Below are 19,098 nucleotides of genomic sequence, written 5' to 3' on the forward strand. Positions count from 1 at the left end.
TGAACTCAATCACCTTGTGGTCGCTACTGCCGAAGTTGCCAGCCACTTCTGCATTGCCCACCAATTCTTCCCTGTTTGTGAGCAGTAGGTCAAGACGAGCATGGCCCCTCATTGGCCACTCCAGCATTTGCACCAGGAAGTTGTCCCCAACACTCTTCAAAAGCTTCCTGGATTGCCTGTGCACTGCTGTATTGCCCTCCAGGCAAAAGTCAGAGTGATTTGAAGTCCTCCATGAGAACCAGGGCCTGTGATCAGGAAACTTCTGTTAGCTGTTTGAAGATAGCCTCATCCACCAATGCCTCCTGGACTGGTGGTCCCACCACAACATCACCCTTGTTGCTTTCTCTTTTGACTCTAACCCAGAGACTTTCGACAGACCTATCTCCAGTTTCATACTCTGAATTCTGCAATTTAGCCATTCCTGTTGGTTACTCTGGTGTCTCTGGGCATTCTGAATCATCCATTGGAAGTGCCTACCACTGTCTGTTCTCTGTATGAATCACCCTGGCACATAAAACTAAATCACTTTTAGTTGTCCCCAAAGTCTGTTTTTTGACTGTGTCAAAAGCACCAACTTGGGTTATTTTGAATCATCCTACTGGGGCAGGGACTTATAAGTTAGGTGAGGCAATACCTAATTTAAGGCCTATAGCAAGAAAATGTGAATCCTGGCCCTAGCATATAAGAAATATCATTCATGACTTTCTAATATAATAGAATGTAAAAATTAAACATCTGAATGACTGTACTTTAAGCTGTACATAATTACTGAAGCATATATAAAGAGTATTTTCTTGATTAGCAAAAAGAAGTACCAGATTTAGAGTACAGGCTATATTTAGTTGCAAATCAGCATGCCTTAACCAGTAAGTATCAGCCTGTCTTTAGAAAAATAAGTATAAATATATATGCAAAACAAAATTAAAATTCACTATTGCTGATTTCAGTTTTGATTAAAATTGGTGATTTTGAATCACTTTGATTTAAATCAGCCCACCTAGTTTCCTGCTTTTTGCTAAAGGATCAGATTTTCAAATCCTGGTAGTTATAGCTGAAGGTATGCACTGGCACAGGCATACCCTTGTACACAAATGCATGTTGCACCCATATTGGATGCATTTCATCACGCAAAGATATGTAAGGTTTCTGACTGGCCACACAATAGTGCACAGATTCCTAATTTTGCATTATTTAATGTCAGTGCCTCCATCTCATCTGGATTTCAAGCCCCTCCTCCTCCACTTTATATTTTGGGATGTTTCAATACAGTTTTCTATTATAGTTGGAGTATGAGTCACCTATGCAATTCAGATATTGCTTAAAGTTTAAATTCCATTTCTGACTCCATTCTCCCCATCCTGTTCCAGTGTATGTGCTTGGTGAGACAGAGTTTTTAGTCAGGCCCAACTATAATATACCATACCATTAACCAGGTTCTCTGAACACACTACTTAAGCAAAGAAAATAAAATAAAAACTACATATTTCCCAGTGTGGAAATATCTTGTAGGTATAGAGATGAAGTAGCAGGCTCCTTATTTCCTCCTTCCCTAGCAACTCAGAGAGGTATGGCAAGATAGTGCTCTGGATGGGCCCTTGAAGGTAGCTACAGCAGAAAATCTGTATATTTCCTTCTTGTATAGTTTAGTGTCTTTGCCTTAAGTGGATGCAACCTTATTGACCTCAGTGGAATTCAATTCAGTTCCTTCATTATTGGTTATGTCCGTCTCTGTGCTTGTCTATCATGCTAGTTTTTTGTAATTTTCCATTAGTCAGTGACAGTTATATCCCCAGATCTTTTATGATGATAACGATCAGGAAGTATTTATTGCTATACCACTATTGGCATTTGTGCTTAAAATTAGAAATAACTGACATTCATTTGCACATAAAATCTTAGCAGTGCCAGCAGTAGGGCACAGATGATGCAGTAACACATCAGGATAGAAGGTTAAAATGTTGTGCATTTAAAAGAATCACCTTATATTAATAAAAAGAAGGTAAGTGGTGATGCAAACAAATACTGCTCTAGAATAACTATATTTAACTTTGTGGCACCAATTCTGCCCTCAGATGCACTGATACCATTTCCACTGAAATCAAGAGTGGGGAGTGCATGATAGCGAGAGGTATCAGGGAAGAAGAAGGACAGGCAGCTTACCCTACTACTAATTACTTATTCTCTTGACCCTTTCTCCTCTTCCACTAACTTTTAGACACCCACTAAATGTCAAACTGCTGTGCAAATAACTACTGTACCATTAGTGCTTTCCTTTGGCCATATAACTTGTCACTCACAGGTCAAGTTAATGCACTTCCCCCTTCCTTCCCCTATATTGGAAATTACCCCAGTACTTAATTTGGCCTATGTAATTTCACAGTATTTCCCACCTGACTATCACTGGTTGTGGTCCATGAACTGATGCTTTACTTCTTTATATCACAGGATGAAATCCATTCTTTTTATTCAGTATCAGATTAACTAGACTTGGTTACTCTCAAGGTCTAAAATTTCATCCAAATATAATTTTAAATTTAAATCTCCACAGCATAAAAAAACAAAACAACTCTGCAGCCTCTCCAACATGAAGAATATAATGCTTAATGTTAATATTTCAATTTCTAGGTTGGTTGACCCAACCACACCAAACCCATAGGCAGGGCTTGTTTATTTTATGGGCATGCCATCTGTGCCACACTACCTGCCAGATCTCCTCTTATGAACAGCAGAGGATTGAACATGCAAGAATCCTGCACTTGTAAGGTGTCGGTCTGCTGCCAGTTGAAATGAGCAGAGCCAACTGACAGAATGGAAAAATAGCACCACTGTACACAGGTTTACATAATATGCATGCTTATGTACTAAACCAGCCTGGTGTAGGTATAATGTCATATGTCCCAGTCTTCACTGTGTTCCTTTAAAACCTCTTAATTGGAGATGCAAAATGTTCCACTCTCGTGAGGATTTCTATCTTAGAACTGTCCTATAAGGTAATGTTATAGATTTGGTTCTATTATAAAAATATGCTTAAACTAGAAGATTTTTTATGTCCTTTAAAGCTTTATTGATAGTCACTACAGAGATGCTGCTGAATCCAAACATCAATTTTGCAGTAAATTTGTAAGACTCGTGGGCCCAAGCCAAAAAGTATTTCATATTATATGTACACATATGTGCCTTTTATTTCTCATGCATACTTTTACTTTAGGTCTTTAAGTGACAGAGTTGTATTTTATTTTTCTTCATGTTATCTCATCAGAATTCAATTAAAGGCTTGTCTGTTTGTAATGCTAATAGGACCCCTGCCATCATTCAACCTACAGATAATATTGTAAAAGGAAATTAGAATGTAGCTTATTAGGTGTAGCCTGGTTTGGCTCAAGTAGCTATGTTCTCATAAAATAAATATCCCTGAGACCATACATTTGTAAAGGTCAACTTTATGACCAGCTGCAGAGTATGAATAAAAACACATAAGTCGGTAAGAGCTGGATAGATGTTTCAGATGGCTAGCCAGGAATTGACGGCCAGATCCCAGGCACCCACTAAAATCTTGCTAAAATTATGACACAGCACATTAACATCACTCAACAATTCTGTTAGTTTCAAAACAACCTCACTACAGTTACAGCAGCAATAAAGCATTGATGATGATGAGCAAGTGAAGCAGAATCAGCCTATGGCTTCATGCCTTATTTTGCCCATTGCCTCAGCTTGTCATTTTCCATGTTCTTGTCTGCCATAAAAGAAGCTTTAAAAAAAATTCTACATATAGATATCAGTAACCATCACCAGTATGATTTGTTACATAATTCATTATTTTCATTGTCAGCCATTTTAATTTGTTTGTCCAAAATCTAGATACAAATACAAATATGTTTTAATGGAAATTGCATGTTTAAAATTAGGCACTAATGAATGCCCCATCTATGTAAACAAATATAAAACTACTAATCTGGCAAAAAATATTATAAGTCAGTTCTTTGACTAATGGTTATTATTTAATACCACAATCACGCCTCCTGCTGTACATGTGTGGCATGGCAGGAGGCATGATTGTGTGGATTGCACATTGGATCCCATCGCGCCTATACCTGCATGTGTAGAGGGCCCCACAGAGTTGCAGTTTAGCTACCCAGTAATTTCTAAGAATCATCAGGAAATGTTATATTACTCTCTGTTAGATAACATGCCAACTAAATGTGAAGATAAAGCATTCCTTATTATTGGAGAAAAACCTTCAGATTGGGGTGAGAGAAGAGAAGGTTAATACCATATTTCAATCCAGGCTTTTCCCTTAAGTAGCAGGTACTTTTTCCAGGTTTGCCAGTTCCCTTCCTCTTAATTTGGTGCACAATACTACTTCAGTGAATGTTTGGGAAGACCTTTGTTTCACTAGTAACATCCATTTACCATGTGTTTAAAAACAAACTGCTTTCTATTTTATCGCCACCTCCTACCTCTAGGATGTTTGCATTAGTGTCACCATTCTAAATCACATTTCATTCTACTGGCCACATCAGTTCAGGTTTTATATTTGTATAAATTTATGCACCTTTACATTTCCCATAATCACAGCAGTATGGTCTAACATAGGCCTTCTCTTACATGTGTTTCACCCCTGGGTTTAAAGCTACAGAATCCTTTGACCTATTAGGCATAGCGCTATTATAATAACACTCCTGTTATAACCTCATAGGCAAATTGTATCCTGGACTGCCCAGGGTGCTCTTTGTATACATCTGAATGCAGATTTGGATTTCAGCCTAAACTTGAAAGATTCATCACAGGTTTGACAGATGATCAGAGAAACCTGTACTAATAGTATTGAGTTGTAAGGGCTCACAAGACTATCTAGAAGATCCAAGAGTGATTACTGAGATAATGTATATTGGATGTCCATTAATAGACTCAACATGGGACATAAGTGCATATGTTTCCAGTATTGATTTTCTTCCAAATTAAGGTAAACTTTGAACTGTCAGAGGAAAAATGATATCCTTAATGGAAAAATTGGCAAATAAATGGTTTTCTTATCTATCGAACCTGACTCCAGAATATCTGTTCTTTAACTTTGTTTTGCAAACTGCTTTACCTTTTACATTGTAAGATTGGTTAAAGTTTAGCTTTTTTAAACAGTAGCATCTATGCATTTCTTGTACACTGTGTAGTGATAAACCGAGGACTTTTTATTACACAGTTTTGTTTTTAAATGTAATTATTTTTCCTTTTTTTCCCCTCCTCACTCACTTTTTCTTCTGAAAGACATTATTCAAAGTTGGTCATAAAAGGGAACATTATAAAAATTAGACAGCAACACTAAAAGACATGTAGCTGTATTATAGTTCCAATTGCCTATTTTTCAGTGTTTTATAGCTTGGCTATAAAACTTGACAAGATATTTAACATTAAAATGTCTACTGCAAATGTTCAATAATTGCCTTTCATAAAACTCTTAGCATGCCACTGCTAAGACACTTTTCACAAATTGCCTAATTAATTTCCTCTGCATATGATATGTTGCAGCAACTCCCTCAAAGCTATCACAGTCTATTAGCTGAACAATGTCAATTTAAAATACTGCTTAAGTGAATATTTACTGTGTAGTAGACTGCAGTGACTCAGGCTGAATTAGTATTTGTGGGGGGATTTAATTATATTGAGTAAAGAAATACATTTAATTTTGAAGTAAAGGAACAAACTGATAAGAGTTAGGAAATTTGAACACTGGTGTCAACTTCTTTGCTGTTGTCTGTCTGTCTTGCTAATAAAGGGTGTAAGTTACAACTGGAATTGTGCCAGTACTAATGTAAGGTTAAATGACCATGTACAAACACTGTCACCTTAATTAGCCCATCTTCTCCCATATGTCTTCAAATCTATTCAATCTGGGCAAAAGTCTGCCCTCAAATGTAAACACATAACTCCCAGTGAAGTCATCTAAGGACAAGATTTTATTGCTTTTAGACTGTAGCAGCAGTCCCATTAAGGCACATGTGTGGATAGACTTTCTGTGCAGAGCCAAGTGACCACACCTCATTAGTAGCAGTTCTTTTATACTTCCCCCTCCTCTGAGTTACCACTGCACTGTTCACTCACAAGAAGGAGAGCACTCTAGAGAGGAGACAGTAGCAATATATATACACATCAAGTCATCCATCTGTAGATACCTGTTTACAGCAGTAAAGATTTGGCCTGTGCTTAGACCCCATTCTGGACCCCACATTGAGACAGCATTGGATATTGTGTAAATAGTTACCATATTTACCCAAATCCAAGACAACTCTGAATTTAAGATGAGTCCCCCGCACCCAATAATTACATTCTATATATGGAAAAATTATAAATTTGTTACAATTTTCCATGTTTATAATCTAATTATTGGACGGTCATCTTAAATTTGTCCTCCCTACCACTGCACTGGGGAAAGCAGTAACAGGGGGGCAGGTGCTGCGGGAGGCAGTGGCGGAGTCAAGCATCCAGACCCTTGCCCCTTAACCTCCCCCTCGCTCTCTGCTGCCTGTCCCCTCCACCACTTGCCCCTTACATGTCTGCACCTCCTGGCGCATGCCCTCCTGCTGGTGCCTTCCTCCTGGCTGCACCCTCCTGCTGCCTGCCTGTTCTTGCTGTCCCCCTTCCACCACCTCTGTCCAGCCTACAGCCTCTCCCCACACAATGTCTCCTCCTGCTGCTTACACTTTCTCTGGCTCCAGCAGGCTCCTACCCCAACCTCACTCTACCCTGGGGCACAGAGAGCACGCTTGTTCTGGCCCCAGCCTGGCCTGGTAGCAGCAGTTCCAGCCCATGCTGCAGGGCCTGGCTGGAGCTGCTGCCACCACATGAGCTGTTACAGAGAGCCCAGAATTGATGGGCCTAGATTTCAAAGCATAGCATGGGGAAGGAAAGAAAGATGGAGAGTTGAGGTCTGCACCTTGATCATAGCTTTCTTTTAGGTGTAGGCTACTTCTGAATGCCAGAAGAGTGGTTGTTATTGTCAGAACCAAATGAAGGCCCCAAGGTCACGGTGGGCGATTGGAACACGAACAGGTGGGATTTGCGGCAGTGGAGTCTGAGTGGCACGAAAGCGTAACCAAGTTAGTTTTCCTAGTAATGCTTGGAATTCAGCCTTCTTTGATGGAGTCTTGTTATCCCAGATATCGAAATCAATGTTATCATGAGCCACTCCTCTTCGGGTGGTCCCATTAAATGTAGTCCCCAAGAAGCTTATATGGTCCGTTGGGTCTAGCTTGGACTTTTTCTCGTTCACAACCCAACCGTCGGCATTGAGATGCCTTACGAGGTCGGTGGTGACATTTTTCACAAGGTTTCCATCTCTTCCCATTACCACGATATCATCTATGTAACCCCATATATTCACAAATCTCCTCTCCAGATGGCTTTGATGGAATCTTTCCAGGCTTTCGTTAATGGCACTCGTAGCCAGTGCCGGGGCATTGAAGTAACCCTGCGGGCAAACATTCCACCAATAGATTTTCCCCTTGACACACACATTCAAAACACCGTCACAGTCATTTATCGGGATAGAAAAAAACATGTCTTTCAGGTCTAACGTCTTCCCAACCCACTTGGTGGCCTGGTAGTGTGCCATTTCTTGTAAGCTTTGTAGGAGTGTGCATGGTGACGCTTGCGTTACAATCGTGCACCACTTATTGACCTCTCTATAATCTACTACAAGGCGGACTTCCCCCAGTTTTCCCAGTTTAGGGAAATTCCCCACCCCGGAGATAGTCGGGTGCTGGCATGTACCGGCGTGATGGATCTTTTTCACAATAAACTGTCGAGTAGCATATCTAATTGGTCATGAAGTTGCGGTTTGGTAGGTATGGGAGTATATTTCCAAATGGAACTAACTTGGAGAGTTGGTCGGTGCAATTCGTTCTCAGATATGGTGTTAATCAGTAGTGCTTCAAGCACCCTATGTTTCAATCGTAGTGCCAGAATGCCTGGCACTCCCAGGATGTTAATGTTCCCTAGTACCGCCTCAAGTTGCTTTTTGTAACCCTTAACAAGGAATTTCACTCGATTCGTTGCTGATACGGAGTTCAAGCCCTGGACCATCATGGTTTTATTTGTTCGTTTGTGTGGGATAGACAGTTCGATCATGTTCACCTGCGCTCCGGTGTCTAATAAAAATTTGGCCGTCGTGATATCAATCGGATCGTCCGGATTCTGTATCTCTATTGAGGCGTATGGTCTTGGATCGTCATCGAAAAGTTTTGTGTAATTTGCTGCTACTATTATGTTTCGGTTATTCTTTTTGTTACTCCCAACTCCCTCCTGCTCTCCTTCAGTCGAAAGAGTTACGGTTGCTTCGAGTTTCATTTTCCATTTGCTTTGTCTCAGTTCGTTTTGGTTCGTTTCGTTTCGCTTTAATTCGGTTCGGTTCGGGTTGCGTTGTTTCAGTTCAGTCCGTTCGTTTTGTTTTGGTTCATCATGTTTAAGTTCACTTCGTTTTGGGTTCCGTTTTGATTTGCTTGGTTTCAATTCACTTTAGTCCTGATTATATTGTCATGTTTCATTTCGTTCGAATTCATTTCGTTCGAGTTCGGTTCGTGTTGATTCAGCTTCCTTTCGTCTTGGTTCGCAAATAGTTAACTCACTTCGTTTTGGGTCGTTACGCTTCAGTTCGGAGTCGATCGGTTTGGATCGTATTTGTTCGGTTTGTTTCAGTTGGAAGTCCATTTTCCGTTCGTTGCTTCGTTTTCTAGAATCGCTACAGCCTCCAGTCGCCGGACTCATGCCGACGGCGGTCACTCGTTTTTTGGCTTGTGGTTGTACTCGTTAAAGCCTAGGGCCTTCACAAGGTTTCGTTGTCCGTCGTCCCCCAACAACCGGAGTTTCGCTTTTGTCAGGCCAGATTTTGTCAGGAGGAAACCAAACATAGCCCGCCCCACCGGGGTTCTCTGCAGTGGTGAGTACTTAGCTTGGTCTGATCGGTGTTTTGCCTGTGGTGATGACGAAGTGTGCGGATGCGGTTGGTATCGTTTTGTTGTTGGAGAATTTTGTGGTCGTTTCTGGTACGCCTTATTCAAAAGTTTTTGATAATACTTCGAGGAACTTTCAATTGGACATGCGTATACGGGTTCACGCTCTCTGTCAGAGACTGGGTACGTATTTTTGTGCAGCTTGATTTTCATTGCTCCCTGTAACTGGTCCAGTTGGCCCAGGGTATGAATGACTGGGCCATTAATGGACAAGCTCAGCAACAGGCGAGCGGTGATATTCTGGTTTCTGCCATAGATTTCTGTTGCTGCCTCTATGGCCTCAGCAATACAGGGTACATCCCCAAGTGTGGCTGCATACCAGTGCGGCCATGCTCCCTGTACCTGGGCTGGTGTTAAATTTAAAGCCTGATGTGCGGGATTCCACAGAGCATAGGATGCTCCAATTACAGCGTAAATTAGCGACGTTGCGCTGGCACGACCTGCTGATCCTTCGTGCCAGGTATAGACCTTGCGTTGGAGGGCTTCCACTGCTAATGCTGGCACTGGTATTGGCCAGTAATAATTCGCTAAAACGGGAACAGGGTCAACAACCTTGGCCCTGCTCCAGGCGGAACTTCTAATCAGTTGTAATGCCTCTTTTTGATTCACAGTTTCGTTTCCGGCTTCCGCCACTAACCATCCCAACCAGGTGATAGGTGTTTCATCGCTGTGGATTGTGGTGTCTTTCTTTAGCTCGCTTATTTCAGAGCGGGTCCTGGATCGTGTGGTTACTGTGATTCTTGTTCCACCTTGAAGGTCAGTTACCAACTTTAGAACTGCCACTGGATAAGCAGTTACTAGTTCTAGTTCGTTGCTTGGTTGTTTATTCGTATTGGTTCCAGTTGATGTATCAGTGTTTATGCTTATAGTTTCGTTGGCTTGTATCGGCATCGTATTGGTTACACAGTTTCTTTCTTGATCATTGTTTATAATCGCATCAGTTTCAGTTACACTCGCGTCCTGGCTTACGGTTACTTTGTTACCCACAGTTCCGCTTGTGGACACATCCGCTTGGTGGTTGCGGTTCTCCCGCACATCCTTCAGGTGGCGCTGGCTGGCATACGGGGGCGGTGACATATTCACCGCGGGTGTTGCTGTTTCGGGAGGCGGGTTCCAGGGAGGTGTAACCATGGGCAGTGCCTTGATGGAAGGTGGGCTCGGGACAGGCGGAGCGACGGGTGACGTTGCAGTGGGGGGAAAGCTTTTCATGGGCGGAGCAGGCAGTGATGTAGGCGTGGGTGTTGGCACGCTTTCGGATCCACCGGCGCCATCTTGTAGTGGCTGCTCGGCCAAATTTTTGGTGGCAGCTCTAGCAGCAGTCTGGAGTTGCAACCCCAGATCCAAGAATTCCCGCATCAAAACAACGTACTCACAAAATAAAATATTTATTATGCGGCCCTTTTTCCACTTCAGGCCGGTCCATTTGGCCTTCCTGCCGTCTCGCTCCAAGCCCTCGCGTAACTGCGTCAGGAGCTTGTGCCCCCTTGATCCGGCCATGAGGCTCGGACAGTGGAACCGATCCGGAGGGGTCTCTTCTCCCTCCTTCACATACTTTATGCACCGGGCAAACTCCTGAGCCGGGCTGAGACTTGCCGGGGCCGGAGGTTTTGCACGGGCCTGGGATGCAGTTCCTTTCTCCTCCCTTGGGCGATATACGGCCCGGGAGTCTCTCAGCACACAGCCCAGGGCTCCCAGACTGAGCCAGATGGCCCTTTCTTCCCCACTGGTCCTGCAGAAGGACAGATAGCTGTGGATCGCAGCCGAGGCCTGGTTTATGGCCTGGTGATATGCAACGTGGCTCCATGGGTCGTCCGGATCACTGGTCGGACGGACCCCGCTGCCCCATGGGCAGCTCTGAATCAACTCAGACTCGAGATTGCCTCCCTTAGATCCTGTTCGTGACGCCATGTCGGAACCAAATGAAGGCCCCAAGGTCACGGTGGGCCGGGGGTGGCGATTGGAACACAAACAGGTGGGATTTGCAGCGGTGGAGTCTGAGTGGCACGAAAGCGTGTGGTTTCAAACAGGTGGATCTATTGACTTACGCTTTGAGGCGTAGGCAGAGCTGCTTTCTTGTTCAGTTACAGCATTAACGAGGACGAACAACAACAAAGGGTCTGTTGGCCCACGGGGTTCACGAGTGAGCCCTTGCTTTCTACCCCGCAAGGGATAGATGCGGCTGCCCACTTGCTAGTCCCAGTGCTGGTCAACAGCTCATGAGATGGAATACCAAACTAACGAGAAACTGTAACGCGTGATGCCAGTCCAGTGACAGACAACGAAGAGAAGAGATGATAGTAGCCAATGCCGAGGTCAGATGCTAGGTAAGTAGAAGACGAAGCCATAGTCAAAGCAGTAGGGGTGATCCAAATCAAAGTCAAAGTCGAAGCCAAAACAGTCCGGTAACCAAAGGAATCAATACAAGAAGAACCAAAATCGAGGAGCTAAATCGTTGTATGAAGTTATGAGGAGAACCGGGGGTTTGAATCCCAATCTCTCTGTCTGCCTCACAGTCCCTGCTAAAAGCAGCCTCTGTTTGCAGATCGAGCACAGTCTCTCAAAACACTCACACCAGCGCCTGCACTCCTAATGCCCACCAACTCCAAACGCCCACACCTAGGTGGGGGCTCACTAGCCTTTTATAGGAATTTAGTGGCCAATCAGATTGCTTTGTATATAGAAATTTCTGGTCAAATTATGTCATGCTTTCGCCAACTGAGCATGTGTCGGATCAAGCTCTGTGTAGTAACTGAGCATGCGCAGGGCTGGAAAGTAGGTCAACAAGATTGACAGGTCCTGAAGTCACCCAGGGGGCACGTGCTGAGTGAGCCCTGGAATTTTCCACTCACAGAGTAGGTCTGCGCATGTCAGCTTCAATCTTCTGTGTTGTCAGCATACACTTAAGATATTTCTGTGACAGTTATGATATTTTAGACTGACTTTCTGCATTATACATGGTCAGCTCTTGACTATGTTAACATAATTATAGAATCATTGAAAGTAAATATGAAAATTCCATTGTATAACTCAAAGCCATTTTATAGTTAGAGGTTTATTATTTTTAAGGAAAAGATAAAACAAGGGGATCTGCAGAATTTATTTAATACATTTTAATCCAAGAACTTTTATGAATTAAGTCCATGGTTAGGCAGTTTAGTTTAAATATTTTTTTAAACCCCCCCACTAGGCCATTGAATCTACCTGCAAGAGAAAAGGTATTTCAACTTCAATTGTTATGCTGGACAAAGAAATAAATATTCATTCTGAATTTTTAAATAGCATTATATTTCTAAGAGTACTAGAAATAGTTGCTTATATTTCTAAACATCTAGTATATATTTAGTAGATACAGTTAATTCTCAAATTCAGTCTGTATTTATCTTGTTAATAATAATAGCCAAATTGTCTTAGATCCATGTGCATAGTAAAGATTCTGCAGACCAGATCAAGGCTGAGTCATAGATTGCCAATCCCTGACATAAGGGGTTTAGTATGCCAGGTTAAAGTGTATGTAGTAGACGTAGGAGTACTGCTGTCCGTGCTTGAAGAAATCTATATGTGTGTACTAATCAGTCTTCTCAGTATTGTCCCTCTCTTTCAGTTGGAGATACTAAGACCAACATTTTTAAACGTGGGTGCCTAAAGTAAGCAATCAAATCCTTATCTAAGACCCTACCAAAAGTGATCTTTTTTTCTTCTCTTTTTCTGTCTTCAAAGGTCCAAGCTGTGGATGTTTATCAGCTCTGACAATAAGGGTACTTTTACTTAGGTGCCTAAATGTGAATTTTCCACAAATGTACTTTGTCATTGATGATGCTAAAGCAGTGCAATGAGGAAGTGGCAGATTGGGGATTAAACTCAGGAGTTCCTAGATCACAGGCCTTAGGCAACACTTTCAAGCAAAAGTGTCATAATAAAAATTAAAAGATCAAGGGAATCTATAGCAATGTAGTTGTGTTGACTGAAAATAGTGGGCTAAGCGTTTGTAATGTGTTTCTTAATTAGAGATGTAGGCATAGTGTGAAAAGAAAATAAAAGCCTCAAGTGCTTTTACAATTTAATGGAACCCACTACAGAAATCCTTGTGGATCCTGGACTGCTGGCATTAGAATCAGACAGACACGGTGCAGACTGTTTGAAAGGAACTCTGCTTCTTTCTCCCTCACTAAGAGACTTAGTACCCCTAAGCCTGCGACCCAGCACCCTGCCATGGACTGCGTGTCTTCACCTCCTGGAGCATCCAAGCTGCTTGCTCTTACCCATGCTGCTGATCCACTGTCCTGCTGTAGGACAGCAGCAGTGAGGGTAAGTACAGGCACAAGAGAGCAGCAGGGAGGACTGCAGAGGGAGGTGCTGCAAAAGGGAAGGAGCAGCATGGCACAGCTATGTACTACCTAATTGCCCCGTACTGTCCCAGGCCAGGTTGAACCTTTGCAGGCTGGATCCATCCCGCAGGCCATAGGTTGCCAATCTTTCCTCTAAGATGCTTCCCCCACCCTTCCCTGACAGGCTATATGTAACTTTTCTACACACTTTTCTAGTTCTTAGCCTACTGATTTCACCTGTTGCAGTCTGTGTAAGTGCAGCTGAGGGTATAATACACTTGCTCTCACTCTGATCACACCCTTCTGTCCCCTCGCATAAAATATAAGGACCCAGCAGTGTTTGGTAGCTTAGGGTGATGTGGGTGGATACTCTCAGGAGGGCAGATCATAAGATTAGACTTTGTTACGGATATAAATTAATTGTTAATGTTTTATGCATTAGTATAAATCACATCAGAATTTGTTCCTCATTTCATGGAATCCCATTATTGACCTGATCTCAGTCCTTCTCCTTCATCTTTTTTCCCCTGAATCACATTAAAAATTTCAAGTCATAGAATAAAGACCCAAAGTTTATTTTTTCAAAGGAAAAAAAAGGAGAGCTGGTGAAAACAGCCCTGACAGCTGTACTCTGTGGCTCAGTAAATTAAAGCTTTTTACTTGTTCCTTTCAAGGATGTGTTTAGTCTAGATTCCCTTGATTTATGTATCTTTTTTGGCTGGGTTGTATTTTTTTATGCAGATTTCCACTGATTTAATTCAAGTTCATGTTTGCCTAGGATGAGACAGAAGAATGTGAGTGAATTTAATCCTTGAAAAGGTTTCTTTAGCAAACTGTCATTTAAAGAATTGTTTAGCTTTTAATGCCATCTCCCATTATGTTTTACAAAAACATTCTGAAATAGATGGAACTTGGGACTGTGTTGTGAATTCATCTCTATTTTTCCACTTATAGAAGTGGCAGTGCATTGAAGATACATCTGGCAAACTTCGAATTCACAAGTGTAAAGGATCTAGTGATATGCTCGCCATCAGGAAGAGAACACGAAGCATACACTCCAGGGGATACAGCAGTAAAGACAAAGACTGCAACTGTGAAGATACTGATTACCGAGCCAGCAGGACCCAGAGGAAAAATCAAAGACAGTTCATGAGAAACCCTAATGCACAAAGTAGGTGATATCAGGTAGCAGGAGTGAAGTTAACTGAGAAACACTGTAGCAGCAAGCAATTATATATGTAACAAATACACCTGTAGTCTACATTTGAGTAATTGCTTCTTTAAGGAGTTGGAACTTACTTGACTGATACCACAGTAAAGAACACTATTTAAGCCAATTGTAGTAATGATGATGTTTTGGTGCCACCTATTGTGCTGGTTGAATATAAAACATAAGAGTAACATAAAATCAGTACAACTATTATTTCATCAATACTACATTGGTTAAAATGTTGTTCTTTGAAATTCAGTAGACGTTTCAAAAAATCAGACATTAAAAAATGTTGTCAAAAGTTATATCTTAATAACCTGAGGGTTTTTATCAAAAATAACTTAACTTGTTTGTAGTTTAATGAGTTAGAAGCTAGTATCCTCTGGTGGAGTGCACTCTAAAATGAAGCTGCTATGAGATTAAATATATTACTATTCAACTGACATTAAACTTAAAAAATTTTCAAATGGCTGAGTATATAAGGTCAGACCCAGAGAGTATTAGTCGCTGGAAGTAAATCATTATGGTGCTCCATGACCAGTGGTGTCCCCCAAAGCTCCATCCTTAGACCGGTTCTCTTTAACGTCTTTATCAACAGTGTGGACACTGGTGTCAGAAGTGGACTGGCCAAGTTCACCAGTGACACTAAACTTTGGGGTAGAGCATCCACACCTGAGTATAGGCTGGTGATCTGGGCTGACTTGGATAGGTTTAGAAAGTGGGCGGATATAAACCTGATGGTATTCAATACTGAAAAATGCACGGTACTCCACTGGGGGGAGGGGAAGGGAGGGTACCCACAGCATGTTTATAGGCTCAGCAGTGCTGCGCTCGCTAGCACCACAGCTGAAAGAGTCTTGGGGGTCATGATTGACCACAAGATGAACATGAGCCACCAATGCGATGTCACAGTTGGTAAAGTAAACAAAACTCTGGCTTGCATCTATAGATGCCTCTCAGGTAAATCTCAGGATGTCATCCTCCTGCTGTAGTCGACCATGGTGAGGCCGCAGCTGGAGTACTGCATCCAGTTCTGGGCTCCACAATTCAAGACGGATGTGGAGAGGCTTGAGAGAGTTCAGAGGAGAGCCACGCACATAATCAGAGGGCAAGAAAACAGGCCTTATGAAGAGAGGCTGAGAGCCATGGGACTCTTCAGCCTGGAAAAGCGCAGGCTCAGGGGTGGCAGCCTATAAGTATATAAGGGGTGTGCATCACAATCTGGGGGAACGCCTGTTCACGAGAGTGCCTCAAGGGATGACAAGGTCCAGTGGTCACAAACTCCTCCAAGACCATTTTAGGCTGGACGTAAGGAAAAACTTCTTTACTGTCCAAGCCCCCAAGGCCTAGGATAGACTCCCTACAGAGGTGGTGCAGGCAGCTGCTCTGGACTCTTTTAAGAAACATTGGAAACAGTCAGCTAGGGTCAAAGGATCCTAGCAAGATAAATCTGCCCCTGGGACAGGGGGCTGCACTTGATGATCTTTCAAGGTCCCTTCCATCCCTAATGTCTATGAAATCTATGAAATAACAAAACAAAGTGCTAGTTTCTTCAGTGCCTCTACATGTGCACCAAGCATGCAGAAACTGCCAGTATTTGGTGTTCATATCTACAAATATTAAATCCTTTTTAAAACATTTTTCTTTTCTATGAATGCCCAAAACACAGTTGTGTTTTGGTGGCTTCAATCAAGAATAGGCTTCTTATAGTATGTAACTGGACTTTAGTTTCTAGAATTCATTGTCATGGGCCATCGCAACAGTGAAATTAGATAACAAGAATTAACAACCAGTTGCAAGAGACTGCACAGGTGTATATGAAGTTGTAGAAAAAATACTGTATTCAGACATAGTGGCTGAAGATGTAATTTAAAACCTGTACCATTCTGCATATGGATAAGAGGGAATAGTTCAGTTTGTACGTTCTGCCATAATTTAGGCATAACTTTTTAGTTCTCTAACTGTTTAATTTAACTGCTGCCTTAAAATAGAATCTTGCACATACTAAGGTTAAAAATTAATTAACTTCCTTCTGGTATATATATTCAAGTGACCTTTGCTAGATATCATTACAATCACTGGGCCTGTCTATATGAGATGCTTATTGCGCATTAGCCTAATTGCACTGTGCAGTAGTGTGTCACAACAAAAACCATACTAATAGTGTACTGCTCAGTGTTATTAGGCTAATACCCAGTAAGTGTCCCTAAATAAACATGCACTGGCTGTACTTTGCAGTAACTCCAGGTACTGCACATTTAGTTAGTTTAGTACTTCCTAAAGAAAGTACTAAATGCGCGATATCTAAGGCACGTTAGTGCACGGGTGAATACACCCACTCTGTATAACACTCTCAGCTGGTGGACATTCTCCTATGTTATAATCATTAAAGCTCTGTACTTTTAGAATCGGGATTAAAATTTCTACCCTTATGGTTGCAATAAAGTTGCAGCTGGCCACAGTGTGATTTCCCTAGAAATCTTCTGAGGTAGGTCTACTTTGCCTTGTGTTTCACTTCATCTCACAGTTTTCTGTAATAAATTAAGATGGACAAGATTCCATTTATAATCCAGATAAGGCAAATCAGATCACAAACTTCCCATTGTTCTCCTTTCTGTTCCGTTCGTAGTTCAGATTGTGGGGGCTGCCTTTATAGCCTCCCCAGAGGAAAACATCTGGATAGGGGTCAGGTAGGAGAAGAAACTCTCCAAGTTTCAATTTGTGGAGATTGTCTTCAACCGTCATCCCCTTGTTGGACTTTGTCAAGCTCAGATTTAGACAGCTCTGCCATTTTCCCAGCCTAGAAGACTTTCTGGATCTACAAGCCATGGAACAAAATTCTCAACAGCCATCATGCCACCATGGTTCCATTAAAAGTTGCAATATTGTTGGTTGTAAGGATAACTAATGAGTTTTGTGCCATCAGCAGAGAGCCTGGAGGGGAGAGAGCGATATCAGTCCTACTGTCCCTGGAGCTTCAAAGACCATGGCTGCTCCTGCTGTGGTATGCACTCCACAGGGATCCCCTCTAAATCGGCACTTGGGGCTAGTGCCCCACTCAACCACCCCTATTTCCACTTCTGCTGTGACAGCCATGGTGTAGCTTCAGCTCTGAGCTGCCCCCATACTGTGCTCTCCTGCCCACATACTATGTTTTCTCACATACTTTTCCCAAAATCTGGCAGCTGGAAATTGTAGAGCAGGGCAAAAGATGGCACCACAGAAAGTCGTGCTTCTTCATCCCACCTCCAGACATGAGTTTGTCTTACAAAACTCTTTTGAATTCCATCCAAGCAAAGAACAATCAGAGGGGCATTATGGTAGTCAGACACAGTTCATAGGCAAAGGAAAAATTCAGACTTTTTTTTTTTCAGACTGCTCTCAGATAACATTGGAATATGTTCCAAACTGTATTTCAGTCACTTGATTAATAAATAATGCAGTATCAGATTTTGGCCTTGCAGAATCTATTTGACCCTGCAAATCTTTAACCACTCCTTCATTACAGAACACAGGATTGTAAATCAGAGAAATGCTTAGAAGCTGGCTTTCTCTTCTGAAAGGTATAGATCTTCACTGAGTCATTGGGATTGTTTTTTTAATATGTCAGCAGGCATCCATTGAACTAGTTCAGGAGGAAAATGTGGTTTGAAAGAAATTTTAAATGAGGGTCACTGTTTGCACTTCCAGAAGATTCTTGTGCAGAAGGTTCAATGTGGAGTCTCTAAAAAGTGAATGGAAAGTTTGTGATGTGCATTTTCTGTCAATGGATATACCTTCTCACAACTCCCAAGATAATTTTTTTTCCTACATTACACTAAAAATATAGCTGAAAACATAATATTAAGAGTTCCAGGATTTCACATGAAGTCTTATCTATCAGACACAAATATGAAATGTTATAATCTATTTCCACTTCCCCCTCACTCCCTTAACGTGATGGCACTGAATATTTAACATACGTAACAATGATTCCAATACCATTTTAGTTCTGTTCCAAAAGATGTTTGTTTCTTCCATTTCAAATACATTATTACCTACCTGGTGACATGGTTTCAATTTACATGAGGGGAGTCAATGACACAGCCCATGGAGCCCTATCACCTGGCATCCAGTGCTGCCCTATGGACCCATATGTGGCATGCCATGAACCAGCCTGTGAACCACATGCAGCATATGCTAACTCTGGCCCTGGCCCCATCCCTGCATGCTGCACGTGAGGACCAGTCTGATGCATGCCACATATGTCAGGGAGGGCTGATCCAGGGCGCATGCTGCAGGCAGCATGAAGGGCCAGTATCTAGGCACAATCTATCCCACAGACCAGACCCACACTACTCATCCATCTTGCAAGACCTGATGAGTTTGGTACCTCTTGTTTACAGGAAATAAACTTTCCCCTTCTGATAGGTCTACAGTCTTATTACTGTGTGATTTACTGTATTGTCAGATGTTTATATATTATGTAGACTAAAAGATGGCGTGGTATAGTTTGAAAGTGTTATCACCAAGAGGTTGGGATACCTATATTTGATTATGACTGGTAAAATGCTTGAGT

At 42.1% G+C, this 19,098-nt stretch overlaps 1 protein-coding gene across 2 annotated transcripts in view; it reads left to right on the forward strand.

The window, feature by feature from the left end:
• SULF1 (sulfatase 1) overlaps window positions 1–19,098 on the forward strand; it is a 237,705-nt gene that overhangs the window by 201,304 nt on the left and 17,303 nt on the right. For both annotated transcript variants that reach the window (XM_019527775.1, XM_019527774.1), the window contains exon 14: window positions 14,285–14,501. In XM_019527775.1, the coding sequence (XP_019383320.1) occupies window positions 14,285–14,501 (217 nt within the window). The remainder of the gene's footprint in view (window positions 1–14,284; window positions 14,502–19,098) is intronic.

This window comes from Gavialis gangeticus, unplaced genomic scaffold (genome assembly GCF_001723915.1).
Source record: "Gavialis gangeticus isolate Ggan-Ray unplaced genomic scaffold, GavGan_comp1, whole genome shotgun sequence".
Taxonomy (NCBI): Eukaryota; Metazoa; Chordata; order Crocodylia; family Gavialidae; genus Gavialis; species Gavialis gangeticus.